At 41.3% G+C, this 21636-nt stretch overlaps 1 protein-coding gene across 7 annotated transcripts in view; it reads right to left on the bottom strand.

Annotated features, from left to right (window-relative positions):
• The window catches only part of LOC139364780 (histone deacetylase 5), an 87545-nt gene that overhangs the window by 53349 nt on the left and 12560 nt on the right, over nt 1-21636 (bottom strand). For 2 of the 7 annotated variants that reach the window (XM_071101840.1, XM_071101839.1), the window contains exon 1: nt 1701-2084. The exons of 1 other annotated variant lie outside the window; for it this stretch is intronic. In XM_071101840.1, the coding sequence (XP_070957941.1) occupies nt 1701-1851 (151 nt within the window). In that variant the 5' untranslated portion in view covers nt 1852-2084. Of the gene's footprint in view, nt 1-1700; nt 2399-19899; nt 20115-20546; nt 20794-21636 lie in introns of those variants that run through there. 4 more of the 7 variants (XM_071101845.1, XM_071101843.1, XM_071101842.1 and 1 more) reach the window with 4 other exon arrangements.

The following is a 21636-nucleotide window of genomic DNA, read 5'->3' as shown; positions in this document are numbered from 1 at the left end:
CAGAACAAGAATAGACTGACGAGTTTCAGAAGAAAGTTATTTCCATTGAGCCTGTAAATCGAACCCACAAATGCTGATGCTGCAGATACTCAACTAGTCTAAAGAAGGACAGTTTTATTGCTTCTTTAATCAGAACAGTTTTCAGCTGTGCTAACATAATTGCAAAAGGGTTTTCTAATGATCAATTAGCCTTTTAAAATTATAAACTAGGATTAGTTTACAACGTGTCATTGGAACACAGAAGTGATTGCTGATAATGGGCCTCTGTACGCCTATGTAGATATTCCATGAAAATTAATTCCACCGTTTCCAGCTACAATAGAAATGTACAACATTAACAATGTCTAAACTGTATTTCTGATCTATTTCATGTTATTTTAATAGACAATTTTCTTTGCTTTTCTTCAAAAACAAGGACATTTCTAAGCGACCCCAAACTTTTGAACGGTAGTGTATGTCTGGAGAAACAGTAACATTTACAAAGCCCATATTAGGCTATCAGATTTATCATATGAGGAAACCACTGATATCGTGTGAGGTTGGATCATCATAAAACCTATATGTCTGGACTGAGCAATGGTAACACTGCTAAAACAGGTGCAGCCAGGAAGCTTCCGGTGGAGGGTAACCATTGTTGCCGCAGGTCAGGTCCCCGTCACTTTATGATCCTGGTTGAGCCGATCAAAGGACCTGGCATTCCTTTATTTCCTGTGGTCTTGATGGTGGAGCTTTTTAATAAACATGTTAAGTGTTAAGGACTTGTCTACTGCGTCTGTGGACAACAAAGACCTCCCTTCACAGGGTCCAGTTTTTGTAACAGGCTGGCATTTACAAACCTGAGCAAAAACACCTTCAGTAGCACCTCACACTTCGAGGGAAATTCTACTAAAGTTACAAAAACTTTTCACAGGATTAAAGTACAAGGTGTCAAGACAGTCTGAGCAGAAAAACTTTGGTGCATTTTGTAAACTCACTACTTTTTCCCCCCTTTACTAGCGCCAACTTTATCTTGAGCATAGTCCTTGACACGATAGAACACGTATGCTCATTGTTGTAATAGGAAACACCTTATTTAAAGAAACAGCCTTTGCCTAGCCTATTATCTACCCATCCATCTAGGACCTATTTTACAGGAAAACACAAACCAGGTAAAGTCCCCAAAAAGGTCCTGTCCCAGATTCTAAAAGCTCTTTAAAACATGACTAAATCACCATTACCAAATGTCAGCACTATCCGGTCATGTTTTTCACAAATTAACCGTACCAAGGTCAGTGCCAGCGGGACAATTCATGAAGGTTAGAAAACCAAAGGAAATGCGCACATCCACTTATTTGAACAGGTGTCGGGTAAACAAGGGGAGCATACGCAAGAGAACCACCCACATGCTGCTCTATAGCCGTTCTGCTCTGTTGATTTAAGCACGGGTGAGCAGTAAATCCATCCCCCCGTCCTCTCAGCGCACACTAGGACGTAGAAGCTGTAGATGACAGAGTCCAAAACTTGAGTGGCCGTAGTCAGTTTCTATGCATTCCTTTTAAAAGTCCTTCCCTCAAAAGCAGCCTCAACAATAACATGGGGTGACAGACAAAAACACTACACCTCTAGCTAGTCACAACAGTCCTACAAAAAAAATTGCATCCTCTCAGGTGCTCAGACATGCACCCACCCACCCTCTGTCCTCAACACCCTGCATGACTCACCAGCACTGGGCATGGCAGACACCTGGGACTGGGGCAGCAGTTCCAGAGGTTGCTCCCTGCTGGACACGGCGTCTGAGGAGAAGCAGGACTCGGTCTCATAGATGGTCTGCAACATTGCGCACAGCCCCGGCACGGTGGGCCTTAAAAGCATGCCAGTGCAACGGTGTCCTTCCAACACATATGGGAAAACAAAAAAAAACACTATCCAGGCAAGTTTCAGTTGCAGAAAATGAGAGAAAACATTGGACTAGATGAGAAGGTGAACACTGCAAAATCCCTCTTAGATCTTTAAAGAAAACTCCAGAATTCCTCTTCTAGAGATGAAACTACTGATGGAGAGAGATCCTTGAAGTTCCATGGCTCAAAACAGAACTGTAGTGTCTTCAGGTGAACAGTGAGAGTTGTTCACAGCAAAGGCTACAGAAGAAACAAAACAAGTAGTTTGGCCAGAGGCGAGAAGACCAGCACTGAACCACTCAGAGGAGCAAAGTTAAAATACACATCGCCCTCTTAGAGTTACGTAGGCTTCTCAAAAACACCACGCATGAAAAACTGTCAAGCTGGGGAAAATAAATAGCAGGCAGCACACAAAAAAAAAAAATCTGCGAATCTCGTCCAAAAAGCACCAGTCGTCTGTGTTGCAAGCAGAGTAGACGTGGACACAGTCAACTCAATAGTCTGGCTGTCACTGTGTCGGCGAAGATCTGAGAGCGCCACGGGAGAGATCAGCGAATGGCGAGAGGAGAGTGAGAAGGAGGAGCGAGATAGAGAAGAGGGGGAGAGAGAGTGAAGCTGAAAATAGATCACTAGGAGGTTGTGTAGACGGTGTTCGGGAGGTAGACTTTTGTTGACAGCATTGAATGTTAACCTCCTAGTCTCTCCTCCTACTGCAGCGTGTCCTCCTCGTTCTCGTCGCAAAGGCAGCGCTGCTGCACTCTGCATCTGCCACAGAGGAGAAAGCAGTCAGAACGTGCCAGAACCACCCATCACCTCAACCAGTGGTAGACAAATTAAAACCTGCAGCGTCTTTCCAAAAAAGGGGTTGTCCCCTAGCCTAGATCTCCTTTTGTTTTTTTTTATTTGTTCATTTATTTTTCCAGTAACTTCTACCCCCCCCCCCCCCCCCCGCTGTGTTGCAGATCACAGAGGTAGAAGAGGAGCGGTACTGAGTTTACAAACAGACTGGGCTGCTCAGGGTGGCTGGAAATAGCTGCCGAGTGGCAGGGGAGGGGCGGGGCTAGGGCTATAAATAGAGACGAGAGCTGAGGGTGTTTGAGAAGGCAGGGAGGGAGAGGAGAGGGAATGGAGGGGGCCTTGTTCATTCAAATAGCACTGAGCCAATCGAGTGCTGTTCCCAGTGCCGAGGGGGGTGGAGGATTGCTGATGGAAAGGGGGGGGGGGGGGGGGGTACAGCGCCACCATTGGAACCTTGAAGTGCGAGGACAGACAAGCAAAAATGGCTAATGCAGGCAGACACAAAGTCAGTTAAACACTCACATCCTGCAAATGATCAGAAAAGCTTTGCTAGCACCAAACGCTTCTGCACATTAGGGGTAAGTAATTATTATCGAGGCTAACTGCATCAGCAGCTCACTCGGGTCACCATTCCACCAACACAAAGTGGGTTAGACTCTGAAGCAATCTGTCCACAGATGTCAAGTGTAGCACAATTTGTTGCACCAGATATGTTAAAAAGTTATTTCATGAGTTAGCTGCTTCTGGATGAGTAGCCATTAAGCATTTACAGGCTAAGTACTAACCAGCAGGACAAAATGCGCATGAAAATACATTTGCAACGCAACATTTTCATATTGTACCATCACTGTATAGAATCAAAGCAACCTACACACATCTATATATGCACACAATAATGCTAAATTATTCAGAATAAAATGCCGCAAATGATAAACACTTTGATCATAATTTTGTCTGTGACTCCACCAAGGGCAGCAGCTGGGCTAATAAACAACTGTTAATGGCCTGATGTGTTCAGATTGGAGAGTGAAACAATGGATGACATTGCACCAGGAATCCCAAAAATCAGCCATTCCTGGCTATGTTAGCCACTTTATTCTCAGATGGTCACAGCGCCATTTTAAACTCAAACGGTTATGAGGGACTTGGCCCCTGGGACCAATCAAAGAGGGGGCTTTCTCCAGTCCCCATTGGACCACAGCAGATGTGATAGGACCTTCCATCCGTGCCAACTAAAATGCGCCCTATTAAATGTGTAGCCAAACTCTGTGTGTGTGTGTGTGGTAAATCTCCTTCACTATAGTGATATATGCATATTAAGAAGCATCCTCCTTCTCCTTAACCAGTAGCTATAGCCTCGTTGAAATACATAGCAAACACAGATTCAAAATGAAAAAGACAGCCTTAATTAGAAGTTAACTTTCTCTTAAAGACAGAGAATCCACGGTCCAATTTAAAGACAGTTGCTGCTTGGCATATTGACAAGGGCCAAGTGCTTTTTTGAACTTCTGCCACTGGGCTGCCCCATTGGGCAACCAGCTCGGACCAGCTCCGACCAGCTGTGGCTCTCTAAGCTGCGAATAGACTGGATGCACCACCTGCCACTCCAAAACAACCATGACTACAATTGGCTAAAAGGCAGTTTGTGAGAATGCCAACCTGACAAAAGGAGAGTGGGAATCAGCTAGGTATCTCAGTTTGAGAAAAGAGTAGAGCAGCAGTCTGTGCATTGCCAAAAATCTAATCCAACCCCTGCCATTACTCTCCACTCACCCCCATTATTTATAGGTGAATGTATCTTTCTGGCTTCCTGACGTACATTGGGCTTATATTAGCTTGAGGCAAATGTAGGAGGAGTGGGGAGAGGCCGCAAAGTTGTTTTTTCTGTACCTTTTTTGGGCATAGGATGAACTTGCGCAGTTAATGTCAAGGACTTTGGTGGCTAACTTTGTTTGACAGAGGACCTCTGTGTTTGGCGTAAGCTGGGCTTGACCCAATTAAGAGCTAACCAATCCAAATAGACAACCCTCACCTGCAAGAAACTGGAGGCAAAACACGCTGAACAAACTGAGGTTTTGTAAATCTTGGGCTGTGGATCAAGCTGGGCTCTAACTGAGGAGATTCGTCTCAAGACTGCATTCCTCTGCAGTCTTAAGGCCAGGGCTATTCTACTGGCAGCCCATTTATTAATTTAGCCCTGTGATCAATTTTGAAAATGAATAAAAAAAGACATCCCTGCCAAAATACGGACATTCAGTGCCAAAATGACAAGTACTTTGGTGGTCGTCTATAGTGTAGTTTCTAGCGTCTATTTTTGTTCATATGAATTTGTCGCTAACATTTGAACAGTTTAAACTATAAAATATTATGACCCCATTCCTGAACTCTGACTCAGGAACACATATTTGCCTTCTGTTTCCCTCAGACTCACAAATACTCGTTAGAAGGGAGTGTGAGAAAGAAAATATGTAAGACACACCTAATGACTGAGGGAAATTTATTCAAAGAATACTTCCTGATTTGACATATGTTTGTGTTATTTATTGAGATGCTTAATTTTAAAATGACCATCTGAAAACCTATCTTTAAACTTCTTCGGGATCGGTGTCCCTTCCACAGGACGTTTGAGCTGACATAACATTAGCCTGAGGCTGTAAGTAACAAGAAAATTTCCCAGGACATATCCAATATTGGCAGAAAGCTTAAATTCTTGTTAATCTAACTGCAGTCCAATTTACAGTAGCTACTAGTGAAATAATATCATGCTATTGTTTGAGGAGAGTGCACAGTTTTGATCATGAAGTTATTAATTAACAAATTAGGAATATTTGGGCAGTCTTGACAACATTTTGAACATTTGATCAGTCAAACTATGCACACACTGCTGCCATCTAGTGGCCAAATTCTAAATTGCAGCTGGGCTGGAATAATACATTATGGCCTTTCTCTTGCATTTCAAAGATTTGTATTTTTTTGTATAAAGATTGTTTTTTTCTTTCTGTAAGCTTTTACCAGATCTATTGTGTTATATTCTCCTACATTGCTTTCACATTTCCACAATCTAAAAAAATAATATGTTTCCTTTCAAATGGTACCAAGAAAATGCATATCCTTGCTTCAAGGCCCAAGTTACAGGCAGTTAGATTTGGGTGTCATTTTAGAGGAGAATTGGAAGTAAAAAAAAAAGGGGTGGATCCTTATCTTTTAATAGCTAAAATAGTAAGCGAGCACTGCGCCTTGTTCTTTACAATGAGAAAAATGTTTTGGATGCACCTCAACTTACGTTGTTTGAGTGCCCTCCACTTTAATTTTAAGAAAAGTGCTTTATTGGTGTGTGGGCGCGCACTTCTTTTTTAATACATTTCTTCGAAGAATAACTGCATGTGGAAAATGTCTGGCCTGCCTGCAATTCACTTTTTCACAAATGGTCATATTATCAATCAATCAATCACACACACACACACACACACACACACACACACACACACACACACACACACACACACACACACACACACACACACACACACACACACACACACACACACACACACACACACACACACACACACACACACACACACACACACACACACACACACACACACACACACACACACACACACACACACACACACACACACACACACACACACACACACACACACACACACACACACACACACACACACACACACACACACACACACACACACACACACACACACACACACACACACACACACACACACACACACACACACACACACACACACACACACACACACACACACACACACACACACACACACACACACACACACACACACACACACACACACACACACACACACACACACACACACACACACACACACACACACACACACACACACACACACACACACACACACACACACACACACACACACACACACACACACACACACACACACACACACACACACACACACACACACACACACACACACACACACACACACACACACACACACACACACACACACACACACACACACACACACACACACACACACACACACACACACACACACACACACACACACACACACACACACACACACACACACACACACACACACACACACACACACACACACACACACACACACACACACACACACACACACACACACACACACACACACACACACACACACACACACACACACACACACACACACACACACACACACACACACACACACACACACACACACACACACACACACACACACACACACACACACACACACACACACACACACACACACACACACACACACACACACACACACACACACACACACACACACACACACACACACACACACACACACACACACACACACACACACACACACACACACACACACACACACACACACACACACACACACACACACACACACACACACACACACACACACACACACACACACACACACACACACACACACACACACACACACACACACACACACACACACACACACACACACACACACACACACACACACACACACACACACACACACACACACACACACACACACACACACACACACACACACACACACACACACACACACACACACACACACACACACACACACACACACACACACACACACACACACACACACACACACACACACACACACACACACACACACACACACACACACACACACACACACACACACACACACACACACACACACACACACACACACACACACACACACACACACACACACACACACACACACACACACACACACACACACACACACACACACACACACACACACACACACACACACACACACACACACACACACACACACACACACACACACACACACGAGGAAGGAATCCCAAAGCTTAAGACCAGTGAAAACCTCCTGAACGTCAATACCAAAATTAAAGCACAGCAGCAGAGATAGTCAGACACTGAAATGTAGTAATGCAAGCCGTAACAAAAACAAGAAAAAGAGAAGCTAAAAAATAATAACACCCAAGATGGACTGCAAGCAATTGCAGGAAAGGCCTCCCATGAGTCAGCGCCATGAAAATCCTTTTGAGACGTTCCCATTCACACTTCCTCAGTGGGTGAGTTTACTGTGAGAGAGGTGCAGATAACTGCCCCGCTGAGGACCGGCCCTGACGTCAGGGCACGCAAATGCAGAACTGACACCAACAGTGTCAGAGAACTGAGGTTAGCGTCAAATGTGATCTATATATGACTGAGCAATATAATGGTAATTATGAAACTAACGGTTAGAGAATATATTTCGTTTAACAGATAATTGCAAGAAACAGAGGATGATTTTGTAATTTCCCAATTTGATCAAAAATGCTTCTTTGCCCACATAACCAATAGGGCTCGGAATTGCCAGGGAGCTTTCGATAAGATATTATCACGATACTTAGATGCCAGTAGCATATGTATGTTAAGGTTTTCTTCCTCTGAAGAGTAGGTGTAGCAGGGATCGGACCAAAATGCAACGTGGTTATCTTCATACATCTTTAATAAAGATAATGACGATACAATACAAAAACACTAAACGTAACGTGAAAAACCTAAACAGCCTTATCTGGTGCAAACAAACACAGAGACAGGAACAATCACCCACAAAACACTCAAAGAATATGGCTGCCTAAATATGGTTCCCAATCAGAGACAACGATAAACACCTGCCTCTGAGAACCACTCCAGGCAACCATAGACTTTCCTAGACTACTATACTATACACAATCCCATAACCTACAAAAACCCCAAGACAAAACACACCACATAAATAACCCATGTCACACCCTGGCCTGACCAAAATAAGAAAACACAAAATACTAAGACCAGGGCGTGACAATGTATTGAAATTCTCATGATTCTATATGTATTGCGATTTGATGTGCCAAACATATTGCTCACTATATGTATGCTACAGAGAGAGGAGAGAGAATGGGAAAAAAATAGTTTGTCAGGGAAATAAACGTGCTAAAAACATTGGCTCAGTATTTAAAAATAATCTTGAGATCAAGCTATAGGATGAAAATACAGGAGTTTTGGCGCAGGTACAGACGACTAGCTAAAAAATGTATAATACTTGAGTCAAATATCAATGTCGTCCAAAAATATTGTAATTTGTAACGATTGATCCCCCCATTACTAAAACTTTAGGCCACATAAGCCGCTGCTAGTCAATTGACCCCTACCTATACGTACAGTACATCGCTACCTCAATTACCTCATACCCCTACATATCAACTCGGTTCTGTTACCCCCTGTATTTAGCCATGTTATTCTATATACAGCAGAGGTCGACCGATTAATCGGAATGGCCGATTAAATTAGGGCCGATTAAGTTTTCATAACAATCTGTATTTTTGTACACCGATTTGGCCCAATTGTTTTTTTTAAGTTTTTTTTTGTTTAACACCTTTATTTAACAAGTCAAGTCAGGTTTTCAATGACGGCCTAAGAACGGTGGGTTAATTGCCTCGTTCAGGGGCAGAACGACAGATGTTCACCTTGTCAGCTCGAGGGATCCAATCTTGCAACCTTACAGTTAACTAGTCCAACGCAATAACGACCTGCCTCTCTCTCTCGTTGCACTCCACAAGGAGACTGCCTGTTACGCGAATGCAGTAAGCCAAGGTAAGTTGCTAGCTAGCATTAAACTTATCTTATAAAAACAATCATAATCACTAGTTAACTACACATGGTTGATGATATTACTAGATATTATCTAGCGTGTCCTGCGTTGCATATAATCTGACTGAGCATACAAGCATCTAAGTATCTGACTGAGCGGTGGTAGGCAGAAGCAGGCGCGTAGACATTCATTCAAATAGCACTTTCGTGCGTTTTCCCAGCAGCTCTTCGTTGGGCGTCAAGCATTGCGCCGTTTATGACTTCAAGCCTATCAACTCCCGAGATGAGGCTGGTGTAACCGATGTGAAATGGCTAGCTAGTTTGAAACGCTATTAACGTCACTCGCTCTGAGCCTTGGAGTGATTGTTTCCCTTGCTCTTCATGGGTAACGCTGCTTCGAGGGTGGCTGTTGTCGTTGTGTTCCTGGTTCGAGCCCAGGGAGGAGCGGAAGCTTTACTGTTACACTGGCAATACTAAAGTGCCTATAAGTACATCCAATAGTCAAAGGTTAATGAAATACAAACGGTATAGAGGGAAATATTCCTATAATAACTACAACCTAAAACTTCTTACCTGGGAATATTGAAGACATGTTAAAAGGAACCACCAGCTTTCATATGTTCTCATGTTCTGAGCAAGGAACTTAAACGTTAGCTTTCTTACACGGCACATATTGCACTTTTACTTTCTTCTCCAACACTTTGTTTTTTCATTATTTAAACCAAATTGAACATGTTTCATTATTTATTTGAGGCTAAATTGATTTTATTGATTTATTATATTAAGTTCAAATAAAAGTGTTCATTCAGTATTGTTGTAATAGTCATTATAACAAATAAATAAAATAAAAATATTTAAAAAAGCTGATTAATCAGTATCAGCTTTTTTGGTCCTCCAATAATCATAAATCGGTCGACCTCTAATATATAGCCATTTTATGTTATTTGTACTTGTTCTTTTTATCCACGTCACCATTTCACACACATTTTTCTTTAAATCCGCATTGTTGGAAAAGGACCCGTAAGTAAGCAGTTCACTGTTAGTCTACACCCACTGTCTACAAAGCATGTAACCAATTAAATTGTATTTTATAACTACACCAACCCCCCCAAAAAATGAAAAAGCAAAGACAATAAAAAAAATAAAAAAACATATTTACATACAGTCAGATCTTTTGCTATGTGACACAAAATCCAGTTCAGGTGCATCCTGTTTCCATTGTTCATCCTTGAGATGTTTCTACAATTTGATTGGAGTCCACCTGTGGCAAATTAAATTGATTGGACATGATTTAGAAAGGCGCACACACACACACACACACACGCACAAAATAAATGTCCCACATGGCTGAGCAAAAACCAAGCCATAAGGTCGAAGGAATTGTCCGTAGAGCACCAAGACAAGATTGTGTTGATTCACAGACCTGGGGAAGGGTACACACACAAAATAAAAAAGTGTCAGCATTGAAGATCCAAGAACATAGTGGCATCCATCATTCTTAAATGGAAGAAGTTTGGAACCACCGAGACTCTTCCTAGAGCTGGCCAACCTGAGCAATCAGTGGAGAAGGGCCTTGGTCAGGGAGGTGACCAAGAACCCGATGGTCACTCTGACAGAGCTCCAGAGTTCCTCTATGGCTATGGGAGAACCTTCCAGAAGGACAACCATCTCTGCAGCACTCCACCAATCAGGCCTTTATGGTAGAGTGGCCAAACGGAAGCCACTCCTCAGTAAAAAGGCACATGACAGCCCGTTTGGAGTTTCCCAAAAGGCACCTAAAGACTCTGACCATGAAAAACAAGGTTCTCTGGTCTGATGAAACCAAGATTGAACTCTTTGGCCTGAATATCAAGCGTCACGTCTGAAGGAAAATTGGCACCATCCCTATGGTGAAACATGGTGGTGGCAGCATCATGCTGTGGGGATGTTTTTCAGCAGCAGTGACTAGGAGACAAGCCAGGATCAAGGGAAAAATGAACAGTGCAAAGTACAGAGATATCCTTGATTAAAACCTGCAGAGAGCTCAGGACCTCAGACTGGGGTGAAAAAACACCTTCCAAAAGGACGATGACCCTATACACACAGTCATGACAACGCAGGAGTGGCTTCGGGACAAGTCTCTGAATGTCCTTGAGTAGCCCAGACAGAGCCCGGACTTAAACATCTCTGGAGAAACCTGAAAATAGTTATGCAGCGACACTCCCCATCCCACCTGAAAGCGCTTAAGGATCTGCAGAGAAGAATAGGAGAAACTCCCCAAATACAGGAGTGCCAAGCTTGTAGCGTCATACCCAAGAAGACTCGAGGCAGGAATCACTCCTAAAGGTGCTTCAACAAAGTACTGAGTAAAGGGTCTGAATACTTATGTAAATATATACACTGCTCAAAAAAATATAGGGAACACTTAAACACCACAATGTAAACTCCAAGTAAAATCACACTTCTGTGAAATCAGACTGTCCACTTAGGAAGCAACACTGATTGACAATAAATTCCACATGCTGTTGTGCAAATGGAATAGACAACAGGTGGAAATAGGCAATTAGCAAGACACCCCCAATAAAGGAGTGGTTCTGCAGGTGGGGACCACAGACCACTTCTCAGTTCCTATGCTTCCTGGCTGATGTTTTGGTCACTTTTGAATGCTGGCGGTGCTTTCACTCTAGTGGTAGCATGAGACGGAGTCTACAACTCATACAAGTGGCTCAGGTAGTGCAACTCATCCAGGATGGCACATCAATGCGAGCTGTGGCAAGAATGTTTGCTGTGTCTGTCAGATTACAAGTTCAAACAGGTGCCATTAATACAGGTAACGAGTGGAGGACAGAGGAGCCTCTTAAAGAAGAAGTTACATGTCTGTGAGAGCCAGAAATCTTGCTTGTTTGTAGGTGACCAAATACTTATTTTCCACCATAAATTTGCAAAGAAATGCATTAAAAATCCTACAATGTGGTTTTCTGGATTTTTTTTCTCATTTTGTCTGTCATAGTTGAAGTGTACCTATGATGAAAATTACAGGCCTCTCATCTTTTTAAGTGGGAGAACTTGCACAATTGGTGACTGACTAAATACGTTTTTACCCGTGTGTGTGTGTGTGTGCACACACACATATACACACACAATTCTAAACCTTTATTTGCTTTGTCATTATGCGGTATTGTGTGTAGATTGTTTCCCCCCCTCAATCAATTTTAGAATAAGGCTGTAACGTAACAAAATGTGGAAAAAGTCAAGGGGTCTGAATAATTTCAAAATGCACTGTAGATAATAAATTATAGATCTTAACTAATTTTGACTGACATCAAAGCAGGAAGAGGTTCACTTTTACTGCAACTGTGCAAATTTGCTCACACATTGAAACTAATATATATATATATACACATACATACACACACACAGTGCCTTGCGAAAGTAATCGGCCCCCTTGAACTTTGCGACCTTTTGCCACATTTCAGGCTTCAAACATAAAGATATAAAACTGTATTTTTTTGTGAAGAATCAACAACAAGTGGGACACAATCATGAAGTGGAACGACATTTATTGGATATTTCAAACTTTAACAAATAAACTGAAAAATTGGGCGTGCAAAAATATTCAGCCCCCTTAAGTTAATACTTTGTAGCACCACCTTTTGCTGCGATTACAGCTGTAAGTCGCTTGGGGTATGTCTCTATCAGTTTTGCACATCGAGAGACACATTTTTTCCCATTCCTCCTTGCAAAACAGCTCGAGCTCAGTGAGGTTGGATGGAGAGCATTTGTGAACAGCAGTTTTCAGTTCTTTCCACAGATTCTCGATTGGATTCAGGTCTGGACTTTGACTTGGCCATTCTAACACCTGGATATGTTTATTTTTGAACCATTCCATTGCAGATTTTGTTTTATGTTTTGGATCATTGTCTTGTTGGAAGACAAATCTCCGTCCCAGTCTCAGGTCTTTTGCAGACTCCATCAGGTTTTCTTCCAGAATGGTCCTGTATTTGGCTCCATCCATCTTCCCATCAATTTTAACCATCTTCCCTGTCCCTGCTGAAGAAAAGCAGGCCCAAACCATGATGCTGCCATCACCATGTTTGACAGTGGGGATGGTGTGTGTTGCTTTTACGCCAAACATAACATTTTGCATTGTTGCCAAAAAGTTCAATTTTGGTTTCATCTGACCAGAGCACCTTCTTCCACATGTTTGGTGTGTCTCCCAGGTGGCTTGTGGCAAACTTTAAACGACACTTTTTATGGATATCTTTAAGAAATGGCTTTCTTCTTGCCACTCTTCCATAAAGGCCAGATTTGTGCAATATACGACTGATTGTTGTCCTATGGACAGAGTCTCCCACCTCAGCTGTAGATCTCTGCAGTTCATCCAGAGTGATCATGGGCCTCTTGGCTGCATCTCTGATCAGTCTTCTCCTTGTATGAGCTGAAAGTTTAGAGGGACGGCCAGGTCTTGGTAGATTTGCAGTGGTCTGATACTCCTTCCATTTCAATATTATCGCTTGCACAGTGCTCCTTGGGATGTTTAAAGCTTGGGAAATCTTTTTGTATCCAAATCCGGCTTTAAACTTCTTCACAACAGTATCTCGGACCTGCCTGGTGTGTTCCTTGTTCTTCATGATGCTCTCTGCGCTTTTAACGGACCTCTGAGACTATCACAGTGCAGGTGCATTTATACGGAGACTTGATTACACACAGGTGGATTGTATTTATCATCATTAGTCATTTAGGTCAACATTGGATCATTCAGAGATCCTCACTGAACTTCTGGAGAGAGTTTGCTGCACTGAAAGTAAAGGGGCTGAATAATTTTGCACGCCCAATTTTTCAGTTTTTGATTTGTTAAAAAAAGTTTGAAATATCCAATAAATGGCGTTCCACTTCATGATTGTGTCCCACTTGTTGTTGATTCTTCACAAAAAAATACAGTTTTATATCTTTATGTTTGAAGCCTGAAATGTGGCAAAAGGTCGCAAAGTTCAAGGGGGCCGAATACTTTCGCAAGGCACTGTATGTATGTATGTATGTATGTATGTATATAGTTTCTGTGTGAGCAAATTTGCACAGTTGCAGTAAAAGTGATATATATATACACACACACACACACACACACACAGAGTCAGAGATTCAATTTCCTCAAATAGAATGCAGTGATGACTCATTCTCTGCAATGTTCTGCTGAAGCAGATGACACCTTTATTTATTAAAATAAAATGTTCAGAGAATAGCTTTATCCTAAAAACAAAAATTATTTACCGCACTTGGAGTTCTAAGAGGTGGAACTGTCAATATTTCACACTGCATTATTGACATCCCCATTTACTTCCTTGAATGAGATTCCAATTAAGATGTGAGTCATATTGTAAACATACCCAGAGAAATGTGGAGGAGTTACAAATAAGTGATGATTTGGAATATTAATTGATACAGAAGTAATTTTAAAAAATCCAGTCATTGAAATATTCATGACCATGGTAGAAAGCTGAAAATGACGGGAAACAGTTCACCTTGTACAAGTCTGAATCCAAACATTACGCTGTTGATTTTATGTACATTTACTGTACTTTTCACAGCATTTGTCAATAACGAAATCTGAAAATACTCTATACATTCAGTTACATAATAAGAATATTCATTGCAGTAGGTGCAAGAAGGGTTTTAACTCGTACAAAAGTTGCGTGTTCTCTATTCAAGTTACTCTGCAGCGCTCGCAACATGGCCGGTTCAGTAAGCATGTAACGCATGTCATCCTTTGGATCAAACATAGCGATCATAAATGTTTATACTGTAAATGACATGTTTTCAAATATGGAAATGTGAAGTGCACATTTGGACTCTTGACTTTGGTGTTTGGTTTGCTTGTATGACAAAGCGGCATTATAAACACTCAATGTCTCATCTTTCAGAACACATCAACTCCTCTCCCAGACAATTTCAAAATGTAGCCCATTTAGCGGGCGGGATGAGGGAAACTTGTCACGCACTGTGCTCAAGTTTAGAATAGCCGTCAGTCAAAACCGATACGGTGCTGTGAAGCGTAGAATCTGAGCTCTGACGTCACGTATAGCATGTTACTCTACAGCCACTGCGTTCCAATCCGCTTATCAATGACAAACTGCCATTTTCCACCCGTATACAGGATGACAGGGACTGTGCAAGTGGAAAGGTCTACTGATCATAACAAATGGGAATTAAGAATACCTTGATAGGCTAGCCTATAAAAATTCGGGGGGGAAACAGAATGTGAGAAAGAAGGACAACGAATGAAAGAAAAGAGAATGTCTGTAAGCGGCTGGTTTAGCTTGTGTTGATTGATGCAAATCAATATGTTCCTGCAGTCAAGATAGGAACTTGCCACTCATATTGGAACAGAGTCGAAACCTTTCTGGAAACAAGCATGTTCAAAAGGAACATAAAGAGGCCCTTAGTTTCTCTGTATAATGAGTTAAAACTAAGATTGTAAATATGGCTGTGATTGTGTCTTTGCCCAGTGACGGAGGGCTCATCTATTAAAGATTGTTGTCATAGACGTACAAAGCACTAAAGCTGGGCGATATGGACAAAAATCCATATTGCGATAAATTACCTGAATAATGATAAATAGAATGCTAAGTTTAAATCAAATCAAATTTTATTTGTCACATACACATGGTTAGCAGATGTTAATGCGAGTGTAGCGAAATGCTTGTGCTTCTAGTTCCGACAATGCAGTAATAACCAACAAGTAATCTAACTAACAATTCCAAAACTACTGTCTTGTACACAGTGTAAGGGGATAAAGAATATGTACATAAGGATATATGAATGAGTGATGGTACAGAGCAGCATAGGCAAGATACAGTAATGTGTACCCGTTTTTTATCCTTTAAAACGAAATACTTGTTTGATGGTTGTAGCCATCAATTGCCCCATTAACAAATCCCACATACAGTACCTTCAGAGGGTATTCATATTAAAACACCCCTTGACTTTCTCCACTTTGTTGTTTTACAGACTCAATTAACTTTTTATGGCTTGGGGGCAGTATTTCCAATTATGCATATAATTGGTAGATTTGGATAGAAAACACTAAAGTTTCCAAAACTGTTAAAATAATGTCTGAGGAAAATCCATCCAGGAAGTGGGATTTTTTTGATGTGGGTATTTTCAATTGAATGCCTATAGAGTATCTATTGGGTTAGGACCCAGGTTGCAGTTCCTATGGCTTTCACTAGATGTCAGTCTTTAGACATTGTTTCACACTTGTTTTCTGAAAAATGAAGACAAATTTGACCTTTCTCTCAGTGGACTGAGGAAGAATGCAGAGCTTGTTTTCGCACGTGGCTGGTTTTCGCACGTGACCGATTGCGCGCACTTCGTTTATTTCCTTTATATTGAATGCGCTATTGTCCGGTTGAAATATTATCGATTATTTAGACAATTGACAATCTGAGAATTAAACATCGTTTGACATGTTTCAACGAACTTTCCCGGGAATATTAGGACGTATTCGTCTGCATGTTTTGACCGCCTTTGAGCCAGTGGATTACTGAACAAAAAGACAAAACTCAAAGTGAGTTTTGGGATATAAAGAGGGACTTTATTGAACAAAAAATACATTGGGACTCGTGACCGCAACCATATGAAGATCTTCAAAAAGGTAAGTGATTAATTTTATCGCTAAATCTGACTTTTGTAATTCCTTTACATGGTTGAAAAATTTTTGTATGCTTTTGTAAGCTGGGCATTGTCCTCAGATAAATCGCATGGTATGCTTTCGCCGTAAAGCCTTTTTGAAATGGAGGTGTTTTTCCAACTTCAATTTATTTATTTTTTTATGTCTTAAGTCTAACTATTCAACCACTTTGTTATGGAAAGCCTAACTTCTAGGGTAAAAATGTGCTTAACAAGTCACATAAGTTGCATGGACTCGCTCTGTGTGCAATAAGTGTTTAAAGCTGCAATATGTAACTTTTGGGAGAACTAAACAAATTCATGTTATTTCAATGTTTCCTGTTTTTAAGTTAGTTTTTGCATATTATCTTCAAACAGCAGAAAATACAATACTGTTATGGAAAACATATTTCAGTGATTAAAAAAATGGTACAATGATTCTCTACACTAAACTTGTTCAGTCACAAACAGAAATTATGCAAACTATTCACATTTTAGCAACCAGGAAAAGGTTGAGTGATCTCTGCATAGTGCATCTTTAACATCATTTTTGAATCACTACCTCAACTTTGTATCCCACACATACAGATAATTGTAAAAGGTCCCTCATTCAAGCAGTGAATTTCAAAACACAGATTCAACCAGAGAGGTTTTCCAATGCCTCGCAAAGGGCACATATTGGTAGATGTGCAAAAAAAAAAATTTTTTTAAAAAGCAGACAATGAATATCCCTTTGAGCATGGTGAAGTTATTAATTACACTTTGATAGTGTCAATACACCCAGTCACTACAAAGATACAGGTGTCCTTCCTAACTCAGTTGCCAGAGACGAAGGAAACTGCTCAGGGATTTCCACCATGAGGTCAATGGTGACTTTAAAACAGTTAGAGTTTAACGGATGTAATAGGAGAAAATGGAGATTGGATCAACATTGTAGTTACTAATACTGCAAAAAATGTGGCAAAAAGTTTTGTCCTGAATACAAAGTGTTATGTTTGGGGCAAATCCTATACAATAAATAAAATAAAACTGTCACGTGCGCCAAATACAATTACCGTAAAATGCTTACTTACAAACCATTAACTCTTTCTTGAACTGCATTGTTGGTTAAGAAAATATGTATTAAATTAAAATTTTTAAAAACACAATAACAAGGCTATATACACAGAGTACCAGTCTCCATATTATCAAGCATAGTGGCGGCTGCATCATGTCATGGGTATGCTTGCAATCATTAAGGACTAGGAAGTTTCAGGATTTAAAAACAATAAACAGAATGGAGCCAAGAACAGACAAAAAAAGAAAACCTGGTTTAGTCTGCTTTCCAATATTATTATTTTTTACCCCTTTTTCTCCCCAATTTTGTGGTATCAAATTGTTGTAGTAGCTACTATCTTGTCTCATCGCTACAACTCCCGTACGGGCAGCCGGTTACGACAGAGCCTGGACGCGAACTGGACGCCCTTAACCACTGCGCCACCCGGGAGGCTCATGGCCTCATTATCATTGAGGCCATGGTCACCAACCTTGAGTAAAGATCACGTTTGCATTAAAAAATAAAGTATGCTGAGATCTACAACTTATATATTTTTTTAAACATTAACCTAATAAAACCTGTTCTGTAGGAATCAGGTTTGTGCAGTTAGGCAGGCCTAATACATTATCACAGCATATGCCTGGCCTGCCAATATTGTTCTTCTCAGACCACATGTTTAAAAACTCGAGCTTTGATAACAAAATAAATAATTTGGTGTAGCACTTGCGAGCCACAGCGGAGAATAAATTGAATTAGAATATTTATTTTACTGGACAGATGGTAAGCTACCTGCAGCTGATGGTGATTAAGACAACTGTGAACGTAAAATCACAACATCAGTGATGTTCAGGTGGGAAAGTCAGGGCTCAAGAAAGATGCCCGAGTTTCCACCTTGGATGACCGTTTTTATTCCCCATAATATTTTTCAGTCAGATCTCGTTTTATTCCGAGTTCCCAGTGGGCTTGAGTGCATTGAAGTCGTAGATGCCCAAGTTCCTAGCAGTTTTGAACACAGCATTAGTCTCAGCAGAGGGAGGGAAAGAGCAGCAGAGGGTCAGCCTCTCGTGGTCCCTGCTCTCTCCTTCCTTTCTCTGGTCAGTCTCACCAGAGGAGATGGGACAGTCTTCCACCTGATGTGGTGCGTCTAGAGTTTCCCCATCTGCCTCAAGCACAAATTAATGTTGTTCCTATGACCAGAGAAAGTTAAATATTCAAATAGACACGACAAACTGCTAATAACAAAAACTCAAGGCTATCGATACACTCGGCTACTCAGTCATTGCAGCGCGAGTAGGAGTTTGGAATAAAAATGTGACAGTACTGAATAAAAAAAAGAATTCAACATGAACTCCCTTATAAAAACAGCAGCTCTTTGCTGTATTATTTGACCGTCTCTCTCTGGTCATGTTTAAAAGTTATGAAATATCACGTAGGCTCGTATCAAACTTGTAGGCACTGATTTGAGCTATCAGATTGGCCAGCTCAATTTAGCAACAGATCTCCAGGTCCACCGGGTAGACCGAAATGAAATGGTTCAAATGCCAACACTTATGGGGTATTGTGTGTAGATGGATGACAAAAAATAAATGGATGAAATATATATTTTGATTTCAGTCCAACAACAAAATGTGGAATAAGTCAAGGGATATGAATACTTTGAAGGCACTGCATTGGAAAAAGGTATTTCATTTCAAACTTCATATTTCTTGTCATATTTCTTGTAACCGACAAAAATACAGATCGGAAGACTTTCCTGCCCTACTGCTTCAAATGCTATTAAAAAGAAAGACACACAACACACATTATATATCTCCAAAGATACAAGCTACACACAAGCTACTTACACGACTCATACTCATTGCACAACAAAAAAAACATCAGTCATGTTCGCTCTAGTGTACTGTCCAATGAGCAGACAACCCTCCAGGCCTTTCACAGAGCAGTCAGGGTTGCCACGGCACCCAGTGACATTCAAAGACGTCATTAGGGGGATGGGAGGTTAATAAAGGTCTGGTCAGTCGTCAGCGGTTCTAAATATAGACAGAAAAAGATTGGAGAAGAGAGCAGCCAGTAAGAGAATCGACAGGTTGTTGTTGTTGTTGTTAGGATTTATTCTGATATAGGATAGCCCATGTGTAGAGGAACTTCAACTGGAATCATGAGAGCAAGCCTAAAAAAAAGTATATTGTTTAAGAGACCCATCCTACTACTGGAGATAATTCTGAATTATCACTCCAGTTTGCCGACTTCTTTAAGATAAAAGTAATAAAGTTTAATGGTGAACCATACAGCCACCATGAAGCACCGGACTTTGAGATGCTGGTTTCCTGTCGTCAAACAAACTTGTAAATTACTCAAGGAAATCACAACACATGAATAATGCCCTGAGGGGAGTTCATGGACAGGATCAGAGGGGTAAGAGGTCACGGGGGGTGGGCTTCTTTGGCATTTCATGAAGGGAAAAAAAGCTGGAGGAAAGAACCAGACTTACCTGTGGTGTTAGCAGAAATGATGAACGGAGAAGCCAGAGATGATTGTGTTAATGATCTTTGTTGTTCCAAAACTCAGTCAAGTTGAAGGTAATAAGAATTAGGATGATAAAGCCTTAGGAGAGTGTGTATTTGCTTGTGTTTGGGAATGGGCTGAAGGTTCTAAAGTGGGTCTTCGGAGTCGGCCATGACTTTAGTCCAGAGGTATGGTGGATCGGTAGGCTCCTCCCCTTCTCCAAATCAATCCCACTGCAATAGTCACAAATGAACAGGAGTTAGCCAGCTGCAGTTCAAGGATCCTGGTATCCATAACTCCTCACACTCCTGGCCACTGCCGATAGCATGGCCAGCATTCATTCAGTCATAAGTAATTCAGTAATGTTAGTTTGACTCCAATTTTGCTTAGTCAGGCAATGACAGAGTAGGTGATCTGCCAGTCAAGATTAGTTGTTACGCACAGGCCAAATAAGCATTTGGGCTACCTCCATTTGCAACTCTCCCTCCCCGACTACCACCATGATAAACAGAGATGACCAATGATTCTACATTATTCCACTCCTGACTACCATTAAAACTCTTTTTATCGCAAAAAAATATAGTTGCTAAAGACAGTGTCTGAAATGTGGAAAATTGTTTTGCTTTGAGGGGGGAAGGTGAGGGAGTCTGTTTGCCTCCACCGAAAAGCACTCGCAGAGCTGTTAATGGAATGAGTCATGCAGCCTGGGGTCTGCAGAGACGAGAGACACACTACAATACCCACACTCCCCTGGGGATGGCGGAGGAGAGGCATAGCGCAGCGCTGCAATAGCCATACTGGCCCCCAGTCTCACCTGGGGTCATTGAGCATGGTGAGTGGACAAATGGACAGTGTCAATATGTGCCGTCTTTCTAAATCAATAGGTTACTTAGTCATTTCATCACCGTGTGAATGTGAATTACTAAAGAATTACTACACAAGTTCTAAATTACTTGTGTAAATTTCTCCCTGCTTATGTATGATGGTCTATTTCTTAGGTCGCAAAATAAATAAAACCTTAGTCGTTGCTTCCTTGATCTCTAGTATAGCTATTATATCCATTACATACATTTTTA

Source organism: Oncorhynchus clarkii, chromosome 13, assembly GCF_045791955.1.
Source record: "Oncorhynchus clarkii lewisi isolate Uvic-CL-2024 chromosome 13, UVic_Ocla_1.0, whole genome shotgun sequence".
Classification (NCBI taxonomy): Eukaryota; Metazoa; Chordata; class Actinopteri; order Salmoniformes; family Salmonidae; genus Oncorhynchus; species Oncorhynchus clarkii.
This window is presented reverse-complemented; position numbering and strand designations above follow the sequence as displayed.